Below are 19,926 nucleotides of genomic sequence, written 5' to 3' on the forward strand. Positions count from 1 at the left end.
TTTGGGAGAGATCCATCTGGATCTCTATAAATCTATATATATACTGGGCTACACGAGATTAATCCAATCTAAAAAAGGAAATAGCCAGGCAGTAGTGGCACACACCTTTAATTCCAGCACTTGGGATCATACATCTTTTTTATTTTTGGAACTGAGGACTGAACCCAGGATCCCTGCATCTTTCGCTCACTAGACAAATGCCCTACGACTGAGCTAAATCCCCAACCCCGGGATCATACATCTTTAATTCCAGCACTAGGAAGGTTGAGACAGGAAGTGATATGGCTGGACAGAGAAAGGAATATAGGGTGGGAGGAGACAGGAATTAGGTAGGCCCTTTTGGCTGAGGACTCAGGGGCATTCAATCATGATTTGTGGAGGTGGTGAGGTAAGAAGTAGCTGTGGCTTATTCCTTTGACTCTCTGATCTTTCAGCATTTACGCCAATATCTGGCTCCAGGTTTTTATAATAAGACCATTAGGATTCGTGCAACAACACACCTTAAAATAATATTTGTGGTGACATTTTATTTGTGCTTTAATAAATAAAGTTTGCCTGGAGATCAGAGGAAATAGCAAGGCATTCTAAGTAAACAAAGAAGTCAGGCAGCAGCAGCACAGGCCCTTAATCCTATCACTTAGCAGGCAGGATCTCTGTGAGTTCAAGACCACACTGGGGAACAGAGCCAAGCGTGGTGACACACACCTTTAATCCCAGTACCAACCATAGAGACCTGGAGATCTGTATAGACAGGCAGTGACGAGAAGGTCATGTGGATGGGCTTAGAGCCAATGAGAAGGCAGAACAGGAAGGCAATAAAAGCTCAGTTTAGATAAGAAGCTCTTTCTGTGGAAACTGAGTGGTTGTGAGCTAAGGCTAGTCCTGGCTATTCGGTCTGATCTCTTTGGCTATTACCTCTGTATGTGGCTCTATGTTACTTATTTAATAAAACTGTTTAGAAACTCATCCACAGAATAAAGAGCTCAAGCATCCATTGGCTGGCTGCTCTGCTCTGTTACATCTTTGTGACCACGATGCACTGAAAACTGTGAAACCATGAGTCAAGGTAAGTCTTTCTGGTAGGTGGTGGTGGCACTTGCCTTTAATCCTAGCAGAAGCATGCGAATCTCTGTTTGAGGCCAGCCTGGTCTACAGAATGAGTTCCAGGACAGCCAAGGCCACACAGAGAAACCCTGTCTCAAAACAAAACAAAACAAAACAAAAACCAGGAGGTGGTGGCGCACACCTTTAATCTCAGCACTCCAGAGGTAACAGCCAGGCGGAGCTCTGTGAGTTCAAGGTCAGCCTGGTCTACAATGGGAGATTCAGGACAGGCACCAAAAAAACCACAGAGAGAAATCCTGTCTCAAAAAAACCAAAACCAAACAAAACAAAAGAATTGAGAGCAAAAAACTGTAATAGTTTAAGTTCAATAGTGGGTAGAATAGCTATAGGAAAGAAAAGTAAAGTGGGAGACTGAACATTACAAAAACCAACTAGAGTTAACACATATTATGGACCATTCTGTACACTAACCACAAAATACACATTCTTTTCAAGCCTATATCCAAAAGTCATCAGGAGAGACAACATGTTAGATCACAAAACAAGCCCATATCTTTGATATGGAATATTATTTTAAGATGTGTTACATTTGTTTATGCTATGGAACATTTGCTTTAATGATGCAAAGATGTGTTGCATTCTTTTATGTTGTATTTGTTTAACTCTGAAGCTGTGTTCTGTGCCTGTCTAAAACACCTGATGGTCTAATAAAGAGGTGAACAAACAATAGCAAGGAAGGAGAAGGACAGGCGAGGCTGGCAGGCAGAGAGAATATATAGAAGGAGAAGAACATTAAAGGAAAGAGGAGCAAAAAGGGATGAAGGAGTGAGGAAAAAAGATGGGCAGCCACACAGCCAGCCATGGAGTAAGGGTGAAAGTAAGATTACAGAAGTCTGTGGTTGGTATGTAAAATGAATAGAAAAATTCTTAATAATTAAAAATAGAAAATAGAAAAAAAAAAAAAAAAGACTACAGAAGTAAGAAAAGGAAAAAGCCCAGAGGCGAAAGCTAATGGGATAATTTAAGTTAAGGAAAGTTGGCAAGAAACAAGCTAAGCTAAGGCCAGGCATTCATAAGAGTAAGCACACGCCCATGTGTATGTCGTGTGTGTGTGTGTGTGTGTGTGTGTGTGTGTGTGTGTGTGTGTGTGTGTGTGTGCTGGGTGGCAGCCCCCAAAGAGCCAAAAGAATAAGAAAACAACCAACTACTGACCTTCCCTCAACATAACAGGATGGAGTTAGAAATCAACAAGAGGAAAGGTGAGAGTAGGAAGCCAAAGGGAATTATAAAATACTTCGACATAAACATACATACATGACAATCATCAGAGGGAAAGTTAATTCTAAATTTACATTCAAAAAGAGACCTCAGAGGTGGGTGCAGTAGAGTAGACAGTGCATGCTTGTAATCCCAGTACTTGAAAGGCAGAGCAGAAGGATAACAAATTCAGGGCCAGTCTCTGGCTAAACAGTGAGATCAGTGCCAGTCTAGACCCCATTTCAAAATTCAAAAACACAACAAAAGAAACAAACCAACAATAACAAAACACTCAGATCAAAAACTTAGACCTTACACTTCAAAGATCTACAAAAAGGACATAAAATGCAAAGCAAGCTAAGCATGGTCTTTAATCCTAGCACTTGGGAGGTAGAGGTGGATCTCTGTGGGTTTGAGGCCAGCCTGGTTTACACAGAGAGTTCTAGGACAGCCAGGACGATATAGAGAAGAAGCAAAGCTAACACAAAAATTTTAAAAAAAGATTAAACAAAAAATAAAAATAGTTGAAAAAAGCAAGAGAAAAATCAACAAAAATTCTGAAAAAAGAACAACAAAATTGACAGCCAGATTAGTTAGAAAAGAGACAATATACAAGTAACTATAATAAGAAATGAGCTGTGTAGTGGTGGTGGTGGTGGTGGTGATGGTGGTGCATGTCTTTAATCCAGCACTCGGGAGGCAGAGGCAAGTGGATCTCTGTGAGTTCTAGGCCAGCCTGGTGTACAGAGTGAGATCCAGGACAAACTCCAAAGCTACACAGAGAAACCCTGTCTCAAACAAACAAAAAAACAAACAAACAAACAAAAAAAAAAAAAAGAAAGAAACTAGGGATATATTACTACCAATATTATAGAGTTTTTTTTAATGAGACAATTGTAATAACTATATGTCAAAAATTAGAGAGCAAAAAACAAAAGGACAAATCCCTTGAAATAAATAAACGACCTAAGCTGGTTCAAGAGCAAACCTCAGTACCTCTATACAATCAAAATTTCCTGGGGTTCAGCGGTTAAGAGCACTGACTACTCTTCCAGAGGACACAGGTTCAATTCCCAACACCCACATGGCAGCTCACAACTGTCTGTAACTTTAGTTCCAGGGGCTCCAACACTGTCACACAGGCAAAACACCAATACACATAAAATAAACAAAACAAAAACCAAAAAAGTTTCCCAACAAGGAAAATCTCTCATCATATAGTCTTATCAATGAATTCTAGTAAATGTTTTTTGTTTTGTTTTGGAGATAGGGTTTCTTTGTATAACAGCTCTGGCTGTCCTGGAACTCATTCTGTAGACCAGGCTGGCCTTGAACTCACAGAGATTTGCCTGCCTCTACCTCTCAAGTTCTGGGATTAAAGGCATTTGCCAGCACTGCCCAGCTCTATTAAATGTTTAAAGAAAGAATTAACAAGTTTTTTTTTTTTTAACAAAACTTTTGCAAAAAATTGAGGAACGAATGCTTCCTAATATATTCTAAGCAGCCAGCATTACTGACACCAAAATCAGACAACTACATTCTATATAAGTATAAAAGTGGATCAATATCACTGAAAACTATATATAAAAATAATCAACAAAATAAAAACATATTAAACCCAAAAGCATTTTGAAAGAATTTCACCATGGCCAAGTAGGATTCAGCCTACCCCATGGATGCAAAGTGGTTCAACAAAATCAATCAATGGAATACATCGATACAACAAAGGAATGGGGCATATGATCATCACAACTGATGCAGAGACAGTATTTGTTCATGGTAGCATTCCTCAGTTTGGAATGAGCAGTTCATAGACTACACCAACTTATCGTAGAAAATCAAGAGGCAAAAGAGAACTATCAGAATTAATAAACGAATTGCCAGGATTATACCAACACATTAAAAAAAATCAGTGTTTTTTTAAATTATTTTTTGGACACTAGCACTAAGCAATATGAAAAGAAAATTAAAGATGCAACTCCAATAAAAATATTTGAATGAAGCCGGGTGGTGGTGGCGCATACCTTTGATCCCAGCACTTGGGAGGCAGTTTGAGGCCGGCCTGGTCTACAGAGTGAGTTCTAGGACAGCCAGGCTGCACAGAAATGTCTCAAACAACAACAAAGTGTGAATGAACCAAGAATGTAAAAACTAAAAAGCACTGCTGAAAGTAATTCAGACCCAAAGAAAGAGGCGTCTTGTGTCTATGGACGGGAAGACATCAAAAATCGTAACACTATCCAAAGCGACCTACAGATTCCATAAAACCCTATTTCCAAAAGCCCTTTTCCAGGAAATGGTAAAGTCAATCCTCAAATCAATACGAAAGTAGGGTTGGAGACGTAGCTCAGTAATATAGTATTTATGAAGCGCAAAGAAAGCCCTAGGTTCAATTCCTGGCACCAAATTCAAATGAAGTGCCAAATATCTTGAAATAACCAAAACAGTCTTGAATAAAGATGGAGGACACACTCAATAATTGCAAAAATTTACCTGCAAAGCAGTATGGTATTAGCATATGAATATATAGATCACCGAAGACAGCCCGGCAAAAAACCTCTCATAAACTAATTGATTTTCATCAAGTCCACTCAATGGGCGAAAGGTTTTTAACAGATGTTACCGAACGTGGATAGCCACAAAAGAATAAAGGGAGGTAAAGCGGGAATAACTAGTAGTGGTTTACACAACATTGTACAAAGCCACTTAACTTTAGGTTGGCAAATGATTAAAATGATCATTAGTCTGTATGTTTTACATAACAACGCCCCCAAAAGGGTAAATAAATGGAGATAACGCAGCAAACAAGGGGATTGGCAATGCAAAGGGGATTCAGAAAGATACTCAAATTTTCTCATCGGGAAGAATACGTGGATGATTCCTTTCACCAACCAAGAAGTAAAGCTGGGTAGGTCTGGGCACGAACTTGATTCCAAACGGCACACTAAACACTAGAAAATCAACAGGAAATTAAGTGGTTGGCTCTGGAGCTCAAGAGAGGTATTCAGGCTGACCAGAGATTTGTGAACCTCCAGGGTAACCGAAGCTATGGAAGGCAAGAGATCGACCTAGGAATACATAAGAAAGATTCCCTGAGAAACACCAATACCCACAAGGGAGGGGAACCAACAGCTTTCTGCGTTCCGGGATCCCATGCGCCGAGTCCACATCCCTGGGCGGGAGGGACTTACCACGGCTTGCGCGCAGACAGGCTGTTCAGGCCCATGCAGGCAGCGGACAGCGAGAGCCCTACGAGACGGCAGCCTCCGAGAACAGAGCTGGGGCCCGCCTCCCACGGAAGAACCGAGGCTGTGGAGCACACCGAGCAGACGCTCTACGGCCTGACGCCCCAGCCTTGGCCTGTGCCCCGTCTACAACGAGGAAAGTCCCTCTCGGGGGCCCGTCGTCCTCCGAGCATTCCGATTGGCGGAGATGACCATGGGACCTGGAAGTTGTCTTTGTCCGGCCAGGGCTGCCCTTCCGGTTCCGTTGGGTCCCCCTTTGGCTCCGATTGCCTGCCCCTCCCCCTTCCCGGAGCCCCGAGGGGCCGGAGCTCCTGGCGGTGCCAGATCTAGATGGCGGCCTTCCCCCCGGGTCTGTAAGTTCGGAGGCGACCTGAAAGCCGGGCTGGGGTGCGGGGTCTCTAGAAATGGAGCCCCCGTGGGGATCTGGATCGCCCGCGACCTACCCTGGGATGGGAGCCGAGGTGCTGCTGGTCTAGGCCCCGGGGGACTTAAGCCGTTGGACCCATGCTGCATCCCACCCTCTTCCCCTTTCCGAATCTGCAGTGGGGAGTCTCAGGATGCCCCAGGGACCGCCTCCTGGGACCCTCTACCTAGGGCCCTATGGCTGGCCAGGACGCCAGACTCTGGCATTTTGTAAAAAGTGCTGGAGTTGGGGCCAGCAGAAAACTGAACCGCGGGAGCTAGCCAAAGCAAGGCTTTAAGTGGCGACCGCGAGACTACTGTAAGTGCCAGGTTTTGATGGGTTTTACCCCTGCTCAGCCGCCGGCTACAGCATCTTTTGTATTACTGGCGCTAGAGGTTCATCACATATCTAGTGTTCATGGTCAAGTTTGGAAACGATATATTAACAAATTGATGCTCGAATCGGGGTCAGGGTATGCAGTCTGTTACTTACATCATCTCCTCTAGGGACAGTTGCTGGGAAGCCTGTAGAAAGAGAGTGGCCTCTTTAATTCTACTTCGTGGAAATAACTTTCTGGCAAAAGGAAAAGTTGTAGTGCTACTGAGAAGTAACAGACTGTGTGTCTGAAGAAGAAGGAATAGGGTTGGGGAAGGTTGTGTGCATGAAATGGAATTTGAAGCCGATAAGTAAAGTGAAGACCATATAGTGGAAGGTTTAATTAATCCTAAAGGGGATGAGTTATCTTTTTAAAGCTCTCTGAGCAAGAAACTGATATGGTCAGATTTGTACTGCAGAAAGTCGTTTTGTTTTCAGGAAAGCCAGTAGAGTAGAAACTAGCTGAATCTGAGCTCTCTTAACTAAAATCTAGACACTAATATTGGAGATTATTTTGAAAAAATATTGAGGTCATCTAGGTGAGATGCAATAAAATCTAAAATAGAGTTATGGTATTGTTACAAGAAAGAAAAGTGCTAATGTCCTGAAGATAATTATACATTGAAGGAGAAAAAAAGCCTGTCTTAAGCACCTGATGTTTGAAGAATAGTAGTGCCATAATCAGAAATAAAACCATAAGTCTAGCGGAAATACAAACTCAGTCTTTGTTTATGTTGAATTCATGTCTAAAGGGATAGCCACATAGAGCTGTCCAGCTTAAGAGTTGGGAATGTGAGATAGCCTAAACATGTGGCTACAAGTAAAACGTTTGAATTTTAGCATGTGGGCAGACACCATGAGAAGAGTTGGCATCAAGGAGGGAGCACTGAAAAAGGGTGATTTGAAGGATGATGGTTACACTAATAAAGCAGAAAAGCAAATTAGAGCCCACAGAAAAGAAAGCCCAAGAATACAGGGTGGACACAACTATGGTGACCTGGGTATATCAAGAGAGAATTTTGAAGAGAGTCCACTGGGTCATGCTCAACTACTAGGGGATGGGAAAGAAAAAAGAAAGCATCTTTTTAAATTAACAGGCCAACAGTGACCTGGTAAAAAGCAATTATAGTAGATGAGGTAATGCAGTATAAAATATCCGAGGCCTCAATTGGTTTGAAGTTAAATGGGAAAACGTGAAGATTTCACAAAGAAAATTGACAGACCTTATTTGTTTATTTACTCAGCACATGTTTAAAGAGCACATAAACAGACACCATTCTAAGCTCTTTAGAAAATGAACTAATGGGCTGGAGAGATGGTTCAGTGGTTCAATTCTCAGGACTGACATGCCTCACAACCATCCATAAGTCCAGTTCCAGGGAATCCGATGCCTTCTTCTGACTTCTGACTCCACAAACACCATATAAGTTGTGCAGGCAGAACATTCATGATATAAAATAATTAAGTCTTTAATGATGGCTTATTTAATTCCCCTTAGCAGTCTCATTGAGTAATTTATTATTGGTTGACAAGAAAGCTGAGACAGACTGGATAAAGTAATTTACCCTCAGCTACACAGCTGGTAAATGGCTGAGCAGAGTTTCCACCTTGGATAGTGGATTCCAGAGTCCATGCTTTACTTACTGTGCTGTGTGGTGACCACATGGGAGTCCAGGAGTGGGAACATTGGAAGGAAAGATAGGCTTATTGATTAAGAAGAGAGACCTACAGGATAGCAAGGTTGAAAGAGGTAAGCGATGAGCTTATGCTATAGTGTATATGTGAGTTCTCTGTCTTGTTCTAGGGTCCTCTTCCACTCTCGATGCTCACTTAAGTAGATTTATTATTCTCCAATGTAGTGTTTCATTTACAACTTACTTAACGATTTACACTGAGGTTTTTTTCTCTAGATTTTACCCTGGTGCCACAGAGGCTCTCTGCATATTTTAATGACCAGCCTTAGGATTATCCCTTTAGTAGTCTCTAGATTACGGAATGACACTCAAAAATAACCAATCACTTGAGACAAAATATTTAGAGTTCTTTTGATACTTTTTCTCTACCTTGCTGACAAGATCATTGGTTTGGGGGCTGTTTGCTTAGATTATTTTTAAATGTTCTCCCTGTAGTCACAGTCTCATCATTTCTGTCTTGATCTGTTGAAGTGATGGCATTGTAAAAGGCTGTTCACTAAGTCATTCCCTATATATTTTATTTTCAAATTGCTGAACTTTGAATAGTGTAAGAGCATAAGCATCATCATTTTTAAATGTTAAATACTTAGAGCAGGTATTTTCAAGTATAATTAAGTGGAGATTAAACTTGGTTAGGTTTAGTAACAGGATAGGAACAGGAATTCTTACCATAGGGAAGGAATACAACTGAGAAGACAGGCTTTCCTGTGGAATTAAATCTTGACAAAGCACAGCAACAAACAAAACAGCTTTTAGGAATGCATTTACCCTTGCACAATTTAGTAATACTTCAGAAACAGACTAGCAAAGTAATGGTTAAAAAAAAAAAATGAAACTAAGTCCAAGGCTGAGGAGGCTAGGGGATAAGAGCACTTGCTCCTTATGCTGAGTACCACAGTGTGGTTCCCAGCACTCACATCCTCTGGCTTACAACTACCTGTAACTCTAGCTCTAGGGGATCCAATATTGTCCTTTGGCCTCCACTGGCACCTGCATGTGCATTCACATACTCATACAGACAGACACACATATTAACAAAAATAAAATAAGTCCCAAAAGAAAACAAACAACAACAAAAACCCCTTGAGATCAGTAGGAGGAGAACAAAGGCTTAAGATACAGTTAAGAATGTGTGTGTGTTAGTAGTGTTAATCAGTACATAAATGACTTGTCATTATAGTCTTGTGTACTTAAATTTGGTTTTAATTTGCGCTTTTTGCTTTTAGATGTAAATCTTTTATTAAAGTATAACAAAAATACAAAAATCTACAGATCATAATGTAGTGCTCCATAGTGATTCCAAAAATGAGAAGGAAAATCTGAACACAGTTCAGATACATTCTTAAGCTAAGCTGTGCCTTGCCCATTTGTTTCATGTATTGATTCATAGCTTGAGCACAAGTTTCAGCTCTAACAATTAGCAATTCTGTTTCTATTAATTTCAGCATATTATTTATGTTCTCTCAACTTCATTTTCTTGTAGTCAAATTGGGGATAATAATAACATACCAGTAAAAACTTTCAGGACTAAATGAATTAATTTAGGTAAAGTATATTTGGAATGTGGCATGAATTTAGAAGACATTAGGTATCATTTTGTGAAAGGAATTAATCCATTAATCCTGTTAGGTGATCATCAATCCCCAGAGACAGGATTTCTTTGCATAACCTTGTCTGTCCTGGAACTCACTTTGTAGTCCAGGGTGCCTCTGGACAAAGCTTCATCTGCCTCTGCCTCCTGAAGGCTGGGATTAAAGGTGTGTGCCATCCCCCAACCCCCACTTCTGCTAATTATTACAATTTTATATTACTTGTTTGGTTGTGTGTGCACATACATTTATATTACCTATTTGCATATGTATTTGGTGCTGGGATTAAACCTAGAATTCTTATATACTAAGTACACATTCTACTACTGAGCAATTAATTATTTAAAAGATTTTTTTCTATTAAAAAAAGGTATTGCAAATTTGGTTCTACATGATTTAAAGAGTTCTCCAGGTCCTCAAAAGAGGATACTATGGCATTGAAAATCATCTCTATGGTCTGGAGAGATGGCTCAGTGGTTAAGAGCACTGGCTATTCTTGCAGAGGTCCTGAGTTCAATTCCCAGCAACCATATGGTAGCTCATAACCATCTGTAATGAGATCTGACGCCCTCTTCTGGCAGGCAAGCAGAACACTGAATACATAATAAATACATCTTTAAAAGAAAATCATCTCTATTATAGGTCAATAATAATTTCACAGCAGATATCAAGGAGTCACTATAATGCTGTGTTTTGTTTAATGAGCTATGTAAAGTGTAATAAACAATTGATCCTTGTCAGGAAATAACTAATGTCAAAAGTGTATGACCTGGGAATAGATTATTAAAGGGATAATTGGGCTGGCTGATATTAAGAAAAATTTCCTAAAGTAAACAATAGACTTCCCTAACTTTCTTGGACTGCAGCAAGAAGATCAAAGCAGGGATTTTTTTGAGACACTTGTTTGGCTGTTCCTGTTGATAAGGTTTTGTTTGTTTGTTTTTTGTGGGTTTTTTGTTTTTGTTTTGTTTTTGAGACAGGGTTTCTCTGTGTAGCTTTGGTGCTTGTCCTGGATCTCGCTCTGTAGACCAGGCTGACATGCACTACCACAGCCCCACCCTGTTGATAAGTTTTGAGAGCTCATGAGTTGGATGTAAATGAAACTGAACTCTGGCTCTTCTGTAGAGAAACAAGGAACAAGTTTCCCCAAAGACATTTAACTTAAAACATTCTTAATACTGCCATACTCTAGCTGGAAACAATTAATGTTCATTTTTTACTATGACTAGGAAAATACAGCTGAGCTTTAGTGAATTTAAGACCAGCTCAACTCTAAAAAGAGAATGCCACTTTTGTTTGGCCACTTGAAACTACAATCATTTTTATAACTTCTGGTTAAATTGGGACATTACTGTTCAAATTACAGAGTGAATATTTTTAAGCTACTGCCACTGAAACTGACCAGTGATAATATAGTTTGGCTGCTTCTAAATGCTGAAAAAATTTGCTGTGTTTTCTAGATTTTTTCTTTGTTTGAAACTCATTGATTTCTCTAACACATTTGCTTCTCTGCATTCCTCTTGTCCCAGTGCAATTCCAAATCTTTATTACAATCATTTATTATCCCCACATTCAGAATGCTATACAGGAGAAAACCTTAAACACAGTTTGTGCTTATTAACATACATTTGCCATACCCTTCTAAATGTTACCTCTTTCTGTGATACTCAGCTAAATTCTGAGATTTAGAATTTTTTTGAGATATAATCTCACCATGTAGCTCAGGCTAGCCTGGCTCTTGAAATCTACCTACCTCAGCTTCTGAGTACCATGTGTGCTATCAGGCCCTGGTTTTTTGTTTGTTTGTTTGTTTTTTAAATTACCATTTTCATTCCTTTCTAGGCCCTTGTAGCCTCACTTAAGTAATATGTGGCCTCCATAGATATTAATCTGGTCTACTTAACAAAATTCTTTTTATTGTGAGACTAATCCTGTAGGTTTAACTGCTGCATACTGAGCCCTTCCTGTGTGTGTGTGTGCATGAGTTTGAACAGAGTTTGGTCACCAATCGGGGAAGCAGGGTGGCCACAGTAAGAACTGAAGTAAAGTAGACTGTTCCCAGCTTCAGTCCCATGGAATAAGGTGCATGTGCTGCTGCCTAATGCCAGGGAGTTTTCAGTTGGGACAGGAAGGAATTATTTGATGAAGCATTTTGAGTGTTATATAGAAGTATTGTGCTGAGGGCCCTAGAGACAACTCTTTGCCCTGGGTGGTTGGACAAGTGCCTCTCAGGAAATGGAGACTAGCCTGGCTAACGTGCAGTGTTCTAGATTAGTGCAACTTGTGTGGCAAGCTTAGAGCAAGTAGATACGTTATGAACCAAGCACTGGGGAGTAACACCTGGACTCTGCCATCAGGAGCTGACACTTTCTGAAAAATTAAGATTATGAATTTTGGGCTTCTGAATTTAGATGTGATGCCTGGTTTATAGGGCACACACCTTTAATCCCAGCAGAGGCAGAGGCAGGTGGATTATCTGTGAGTTCTAGGCCAGCCTGGTCTACAAAAAGAGTTCCAGGACAGCTGGGACTACATAGAAAGATCTTCTCTCTCTCTCTCTCTCCCTCTCCCTCTCTCTCTCTCTCTCTCTCTCTCTCCCTCTCTCTCTCTCTCTTTATATATATATATATAGATATATATATCTATATATATCTATATATATATTATATACGTATATATATCTATATATCTATATATATATCTTGATGTATCCAGGAAAAGCTGGCTGTCTGACTTGCCCATGAAGCAAGGAACTGTTGAATACACAAAATTAAAGCTGGATTTCCTAACACACTGAGATTATAGAACTGTTTCTCCAAGACAGAATTGCCTTACCTATTGACCTGATAGAAGACTGGTTTCTTAAAAGAGAATACCAGTTACTTTTAGTGATTAATAGACTGGAATTATAGTGTTGGTGTGGCTAATTCATCCTTCCCTTTTAGAAAGACACATGAGAAGCCAAGTCATGAGAAAACCTGGAAAGAATGCAATCAGAACAGGAGAGGTTTCTCAGAAAAGATTTATTATATAAACAGAACAATACGCAGAATTAGTTTCATTTGCATATTTTTAACAGTGTTGTGGATTGAACCCAGCCTCACACAATGGCTAGGCAGATTATCTACTACTGAGCTATAGATATTCTTAACCCTATGCAGAGAGTTTTGGCAAAGAAACCTTCTCTGTGGTTGACCATGTTATACCAATTTTTAGTTAATTGACTTGTAAAAAAAAGGCTAACCTTTATCCAAAAGACATTGGGGAGTTACTGAAGAGATTTAGATGGGTTAGATACAACCTAGCAATTTTGAAATGTGCTGAGTATGTTGAGTTTAGAGAAGAGGAGTTGGAATTCAAGGAACACATTTAGTCCACATGAGACATGATGTGCACATAGGGGTAAGAAGGAGAGCACAATCTAGTAAGTATTGAATCTGTACTTGCTCCTGCTCATACCCCCCACTGATTGGTTCATCTGATAGTGTTTTGTTCTCCATTTTAAGAAATGTTCCTTACAAAAGAGTCTAGATTTATCCATAGTGCACAGGATAAAGAATTGTGCCTTTATCAATAACCAAACACCATCTCTTTAAGTCTGTGACTTTTTTTTTGTTTGGTTTTTCGAGACAGGGTTTCTCTGTGTAGCTGTGCGCCTTTCCTGGAGCTCACTTGGTAGCCCAGGCTGGCCTCGAATTCACAGAGATCCGCCTGGCTCTGCCTCCCAAGTGCTGGGATTAAAGGCATGCGCCACCACCGTCAGGCCAAGTCTGTGACTTTTATCACAGAAATAGTTATATGAATAAATTCATACCAGTTTAAATGGAAAAAAAGGAGGGGGGCGGTTCCCAGCAAACAGTGCCCCTGTAGTCTCTAAAATAGAAAGAAAGGGGTTGGGGAGATAGCTTAGTGGTTATGAGCACTTGCTGCTTTTCCAGAGGACTCCAGTTCGATTTCCAGTATCCACATGACAGCTCACAACCATCTATTACTCCAGTTCCAGGGAATCTGACGCTCTCTTCTGGCCTATGTGGGGATCAGGCACATTTGTGGCACACAGATACACATACAGGCACAACAATAATAAAAGCAGGACCAAAAGAAAAGAGCATTTTGTTTTGGGAAAAAGCAGGTAGATCACTCATGCAAAAGAATAGAATGTCTTCATTAGTACTTGGCCTGTGGTGTTTTCTTTTGACAAAATAGAATTCTCATTTGAGAAGTGAAAAGTAAACTTCTTAGACTAACTCGAGCATTGTTAAGTGTCTTAAAAAGTTGAGTGAAACCCAGTTATTTACATTTCTATATGTCTTCTCTTTGGGTACAGTTGGCACCTGATATTGGTAAAGAATAAGTTTTAATGGCCTTTGAAAGCTGGCCATATTATAGCTTTTTGGATACATACAAACAGACATGACAACACATTTGGTTTTGAAAGGTAAATCCAGTTTTATAAATTGTTTAAATTTTCTTAAATTCCACCTTTTTTACATTTCTGTTCTTTAGGTCTGCCAAAATGTCTGAAAGATCAGATCTCCTTCACTTCAAGTTTGAAAATTATGGAGATTCAATGTTACAAAAAATGAACAAATTAAGAGAAGAGAATAAATTTTGTGATGTTACAGTTCTCATAGATGATGTTGAGGTGCAGGGGCATAAAATTGTTTTTGCTGCAGGCTCCCCCTTCTTAAGAGACCAGTTTTTACTGAATGATTCCCGAGAGGTGAAAATCTCCATATTACAGAGTTCTGAAGTGGGGAGACAATTGCTCTTATCCTGTTATAGTGGTGTGCTGGAATTCCCTGAGATGGAGCTGGTAAATTACTTGACTGCTGCGAGTTTTCTTCAGATGAGCCACATTGTAGAGCGGTGCACACAGGCGCTGTGGAAGTTTATAAAGCCCAAACAACCAATGGATAGTAAAGAGGGATGTGAACCACAGAGTGCTTCTCCCCAGTCGAAAGAACAGCAGGGAGATGCCAGAGGCTCTCCAAAACAGGACTTACCTTGTATTCATCCATCTGAAGACAGTATGGATATGGAGGACAGTGATATTCAGATTGTTAAGGTAGAATCTATTGGGGATGTATCAGAGGTTAGAAGTAAAAAAGATCAGAACCAGTACATTTCTTCAGAACCCACTGCTTTACATTCATCAGAGCCCCAGCACTCCCTGATAAACTCAACTGTGGAAAACAGAGTAAGTGAACTAGACCAGAGCCATCTCCACAATTACGCCCTCTCTTACACAGACAATGATGACATCATCATGACCTCAAAAGATGTCTTTGGGCCTAATATTCGAGGTGTAGACAAAAGCTTACAGTGGCATCACCAATGCCCAAAGTGTACCAGGGTGTTCCGTCACCTGGAGAACTACGCCAACCATTTAAAAATGCACAAACTCTTTATGTGTCTACTCTGCGGCAAGACTTTCACTCAGAAAGGCAATCTTCATCGACACATGCGTGTACATGCCGGAATTAAACCTTTCCAGTGTAAAATCTGTGGGAAAACCTTTTCTCAGAAGTGTTCCTTACAGGACCATCTTAACCTTCACAGTGGAGATAAGCCCCATAAATGTAACTATTGTGACATGGTTTTTGCACATAAGCCAGTTTTGAGGAAACACCTTAAACAGCTGCATGGCAAAAACAGCTTTGATAATGCCAATGAGAGGAATGTACAAGACCTCACAGTGGATTTTGATTCTTTTGCATGTACAACAGTCACAGACTCTAAAGGTTGTCAGCCACAACCTGATGCAACACAGGTCCTGGATGCAGGTAAACTGACCCAAGCTGTCCTCAGCTTAAGAAGTGAGAGTACATGTGTAAACTGAGGAGGGCCAGTGCTCACAGCTAGAATCGACTCAGAGTGTGGCAATAGTGCTAAGTCTCTTTAGGAGTGGTTTGGATAGCTTCTTCAAAGCCTCCAAGCAAGTGGTTGTGGGTGAGCACCAATAGACCAGGCAGCTCCCACTTGTAGTGGCTTTGCTTTCTTTTAGCTCTCTCCAGGTTCTTTTTTGAGTTATTTTATCCTGTGATGTCTGTTTTCCTTTCCTAAGGAATAATTCCATTTGTCTACCTAGTGTCAATACGTGTCTTAGACTGACACTATTTTAATCTTTTTACCAAGCATATTCTGAAGGTACTAACAAATAGCATCACCTACTTCCCACTAATCGATGCTGTGCTTAGAAAAGTTCATTTTCTTCTTTGGGGGAAAATGAGTCTGTGATATGAGGTTACACTGCTTTTGACCTAAATATGTGATAGAGCCTCTGTTTGTCTACTGTGATTCATCTAAGACTGATGAGTGGTTCTGCTTCCTACCATTTGTACTTTTTTTGGAGCTGCTATGAAGATGTATATTGGTTTGTTCTTTAAACACTAACACAGCCCATTGAATTATTATAACCCAGAATACAATCCTTTCAGCAACATCTGCAGACAAATAGGGACCACTATGGGAAGGAAAATCAGCAAATAATAGAAGTATAATAAAACAACAGTGGGCACATGGAAGGTTCCCTAAACCTTATTATGTTCCAACAAGAGACTAGCTGCTTATGTATGTATGTACCCTGTTTATAATTGGAAATACTTTGGGCATATTTAAGTGAGCTAAAGAATAATGAATGGTCTCTGTAGGAATGGACTATATTGGAATCTGAACTTCATCTCAGAGTTTATTACATAAGAAAGGTGAGTTTGGCCATGGCTTTTGTGTAGTTTACAGTGTCTCCTGGTTTCCCTTTTCTCAACAGATGAAAAAAAAAATTAAGTGGGATACAGAAGAATAACCAGAATTTTTGCATTTAGGTAATCTTAGAGATACAATGATACACTGTCCACTTTGCCACCTTTCATAGTTGATCTTCAAGAATGGAAAAAACAATTCTTTATTCTAAAGTACATTTCAGATATAATTTTGAGCTTTTTTCTGACCCAGGGGTTATAGTAAAGTATAGGATTGCTAGAGAACTTAGAAACTCTTGAAAGATTGTTTACACTATCTCTGTCATTTAAGTAGGAACATTCAAATGGGAAACCTGGCCACCATTGGACAAAATACATCTTTTCTGCTATACCTTGGCTTTAAAAGATGGTGAATAATACATTAACAAAGTTTCCAGTTTTGTTTCACTGATCCCTTTTGGCTTTTGAAATCAGCCTGACATTTGCCAACAAAATGTCACAGAAGGACTTATGATAATTATTTATTTAAACTTTGTTTACTTTGGTGGCTTGTGCCTGTAATCTCAGAATTTATGAAGTTGAAGCAGGTGGGTTTCTGTAAGTTAGAGGCCAGCCTGGACTAAGACCTAAATAAATGTAATTTTACTGTGTTGGTGCTGGAAGTCAAGCCCCGGGTCTCACATGTGCTAGGCAAGCACTGAACCTACCACTAAGGTACAGCCCTAGCCTGCTAACTGTTTTTAGCTAGATGAATTGTTTCTAAGTGAGTGATTGGTTTGGGTATGAAGGGAAGGAAAAGTTAGAATAATGTGAGATAGATCCAAATGTGTAACTGATTTTGTCCAAGAAACTTTATTCCCACTAGACTTTTGTTTTTATTTTTGAGCTATGAGAGTACATGCACAGATAATCCAAAAACTAAACCTAATTTATATATAGATGTTATAATTTGATATATATACATGGCTCAGATTTGAGGCATAATTTCTTCTAAATATTTAAATAAGTATACAGTTAACTAATAAGACTTGTAGGTAGTTTATGCCCAATATCACTCATTGTATGGTCTAATAATGCTTTCTAGCATTCTGAATTTTAGTGAGTTATCCAAAGAGCACCAGTTCTGTGCAACAATGGGACTTTGCCATGTCATCCAGTGTTTTGAATATTTTCTCAGAAACTTTTTATTCAATAGGAACATTTCAAAATCACGGGGCTCCACATGTTGTTATTCCGGTTACTGTTAGTAGCTTAAGGACTAAAAACAGCATGGGTTCAAATAATACTCTTCTCCCTTGTTGGAGGCTGTGTCTTGATTTATTTCAGTCATTCAGAAGCCTTTTCTTCTTTTTTTAAATGCTGGGGAGTTTGAACCCAAGGCCTCAAGCATGCTAACCATGTTCTCTACAACTGAGCTACTCCCACAGCCTCAAGAAACATTAATAAGCAACTGGTATTTCCAGGCACTATGTTAGATTCTGAAGATAGGGAGGTAAGATTGATATAATCCCTGTTGTTATAGGACTTACTGTGTCAAGTGATTTTAGTGAGATAAGATCTCCAATTTATTTCATAACCAAGAATGACTGCCTTGTTGTCTTTGTTCATTTAAAGCAGTAGTTCCTTTGGGGGCAGAGGAGCTTGAATGACCCTGTCATAGGGATCACCCAAGACCATCAGAAAACACAGATATTTACATTATGAGGAACTATATTAAAGGGTCGCAGCATTAGGAATGTTGAGAACCACTGACTTAATGACAGCTTTCTTAGGGTTTTTCTTTACTAAAATTTTTACTTCTCACTGTTGCAAGTGCAAACCACTTGCCTAATTTATGGTCTCTTCCATTTCTTGGCTGGAAAGGTCTTATTTCTGTGAGACATTTAAGTTTGGTGGGACTTGGGTTCTTTGTTTACACATTTGTCAGATTTTTATTGCAAAGAGGTCAAGTTATTTTATAGTGGAAGAGGTTTTTAACACTAGTCATGGTTCTATGGAGTCGAGTGTAAACCTTAGTTACTCATTATTTGGGTCTTTTTTATTTGAGGCAGGTTCTTACTATGCACCCTTTCTGCCTCAGCCTCCCCAGTGATGGGATTAAAGGCGTGTGCCACCATGCCAGGTTCAATTTTTTGTGTTGTATGGATTTCTAGGAAAACTTCAAAAGGAAGAGGACTCTCTTTACTGTAGTTTGGTTTTTTTAAAATTACTGTTATTTATTTATTTAATATTAAAAAAGCTCCAAACTGAAGTGGCTGTGAGGTAAATCAAGTGTGTGAAAGGTGGCTGGTGTCACCATTTCTAAAATACTGTCCTAAACAAACTACTTAGAACATTTTATTTCAGCTCATGAATGGCTGTTCTAAATCTGTTGTATGTTAGACATACTTTGAACTACCTCTTTACTCAAAATGGGGAAGTTTCCTTAATAAAAGTGTGACAATTAAACTGGTGTCATTGACTTATTTTCTTACTGTCTTCCCTCCTTAGTTGCTTGGAGTTAAATTCAAGAATGTTTCAATTCTTTTTTGTTGTTGTTGTCTTTGTTTTTCAAGACAAGAGTTTCTCTGTGTAACAGTCCCAGCTGTCCTGGGACTGACTCCCTGTCTCTGCCTCCCAAGTGCTGGGATTAAAGGCATGCACCACCACTGATCGGGAATGTTTTTATTCTTTAAAACACATCTTAAGGATTGTTGAGGGGCTGAAAATGCAATTTATTAATAGCGTTTTCCCAGTATGCAAAAACCCTGGGTCTGATCCTTAGCACTAGGGGGAAAATTTGAGATTGCCTTTTGAAGAAAGTATGGGTTAACCAGAAACTAGATATTAGTAGAGACAGTTATTTCTTTATGAAGCTGCTGAGAATACAGAATCCCAGTTTCAGGGCTGGTGTATGTGACTCACTGGTAGAGTGTTTGCCTAGCATTCCAGAAGCCTGGGCTCTGATCCTGGAAACAGGCGAACAAAAAAATCTTCACTCTGCAAATAGCTTTCTGAATACTAAATTCTGTGAGTGGAAAGATAGGTACATATTGCCCTGATTAATATGTCTCCCTTGAAGTGGCATATATTTCGATGTAGGTTCAGTTTTGAAGATAAATAATTTCCAACTGGATCCCAACTTATTGAGCAATTAGAGATCATTTGTAATCGGTATAAACCGTTTTTGAAGGGTAAGTGGCAAAGCAGTGTTCTGCGTTAGAAAGGCCCAATGTTCAATTCCCATCACCCAAAAAAAGGGAAAATCTGCTGGGCAAAGTAGTAGCACTGTCAGAGGCAGGCTGTCTAAAGCAGGGTAAGGAGGGGGCGGGCGGAGACACTGGTGAAGCCGTGCGCCCAGGGGTTGGGGCCATCCCCAATACAGCACAGCGAGTTCCTTTCCTTCGGCCCCGCCCCTCAGTCCGTCTGCGGTTTCGGTCTTGAACGCTCTTCACTGGCTATAACTATCTTTACAGCGGAGCGGGAACGGTCAGAAAAGACCCTGCACGCCGGTATTCTGACGTTTTTCTGTCATTCCAGGAGCGGACAAAGTGAGGAAGGAAAAGCAGCTCAGGATGTCCTTCCGGGGCGTCCAGACAGTCTTCCTGTAGAATAAAT

The 19,926-nt window shown here is 39.9% G+C and overlaps 2 protein-coding genes across 3 annotated transcripts in view; one reads left to right on the forward strand and one right to left on the reverse strand.

Annotated features, from left to right (window-relative positions):
- Positions 1-5,730, reverse strand: part of Rabgap1 (RAB GTPase activating protein 1) — a 124,193-nt gene extending 118,463 nt beyond the window's left edge. Inside the window, exon 1 of the mRNA XM_036183979.1 lies at positions 5,514-5,730. The gene's annotated coding sequence lies outside the window, so the exon portion shown is untranslated. The remainder of the gene's footprint in view (positions 1-5,513) is intronic.
- Positions 5,718-19,911, forward strand: Zbtb26 (zinc finger and BTB domain containing 26). Of its 2 annotated transcripts, none has more exons than XM_036183981.1 (2): positions 5,718-5,920; positions 14,135-18,777. In XM_036183981.1, exons 1-2 carry the CDS (start codon positions 5,898-5,900, stop codon positions 15,468-15,470), a joined length of 1,359 nt encoding a protein of 452 aa, XP_036039874.1. In that variant the 5' UTR covers positions 5,718-5,897; the 3' UTR covers positions 15,471-18,777. The 2 variants fall into 2 exon arrangements, 1 of the variants encoding a protein (XP_036039874.1); XR_004944715.1 differs by lacking the exon at positions 14,135-18,777 and adding an exon at positions 19,849-19,911 and having other exon boundaries at positions 5,861-5,920.
- The last annotated feature ends 15 nt before the right edge of the window (positions 19,912-19,926 follow it).

This window comes from Onychomys torridus, chromosome 4 (genome assembly GCF_903995425.1).
Source record: "Onychomys torridus chromosome 4, mOncTor1.1, whole genome shotgun sequence".
Classification (NCBI taxonomy): Eukaryota; Metazoa; Chordata; class Mammalia; order Rodentia; family Cricetidae; genus Onychomys; species Onychomys torridus.

Bases quoted from the DNA above. Each gene is read 5' to 3' on its own strand.
- Zbtb26 (XM_036183981.1), top strand. From the start codon at position 5,898: ATGGCGGCCTTCCCCCCGGGTCT. The intron at 5,921-14,134 runs GTAAGTTCGGAG...TCTGTTCTTTAG, and splicing joins GCGGCCTTCCCCCCGGGTCT to GTCTGCCAAAATGTCTGAAA.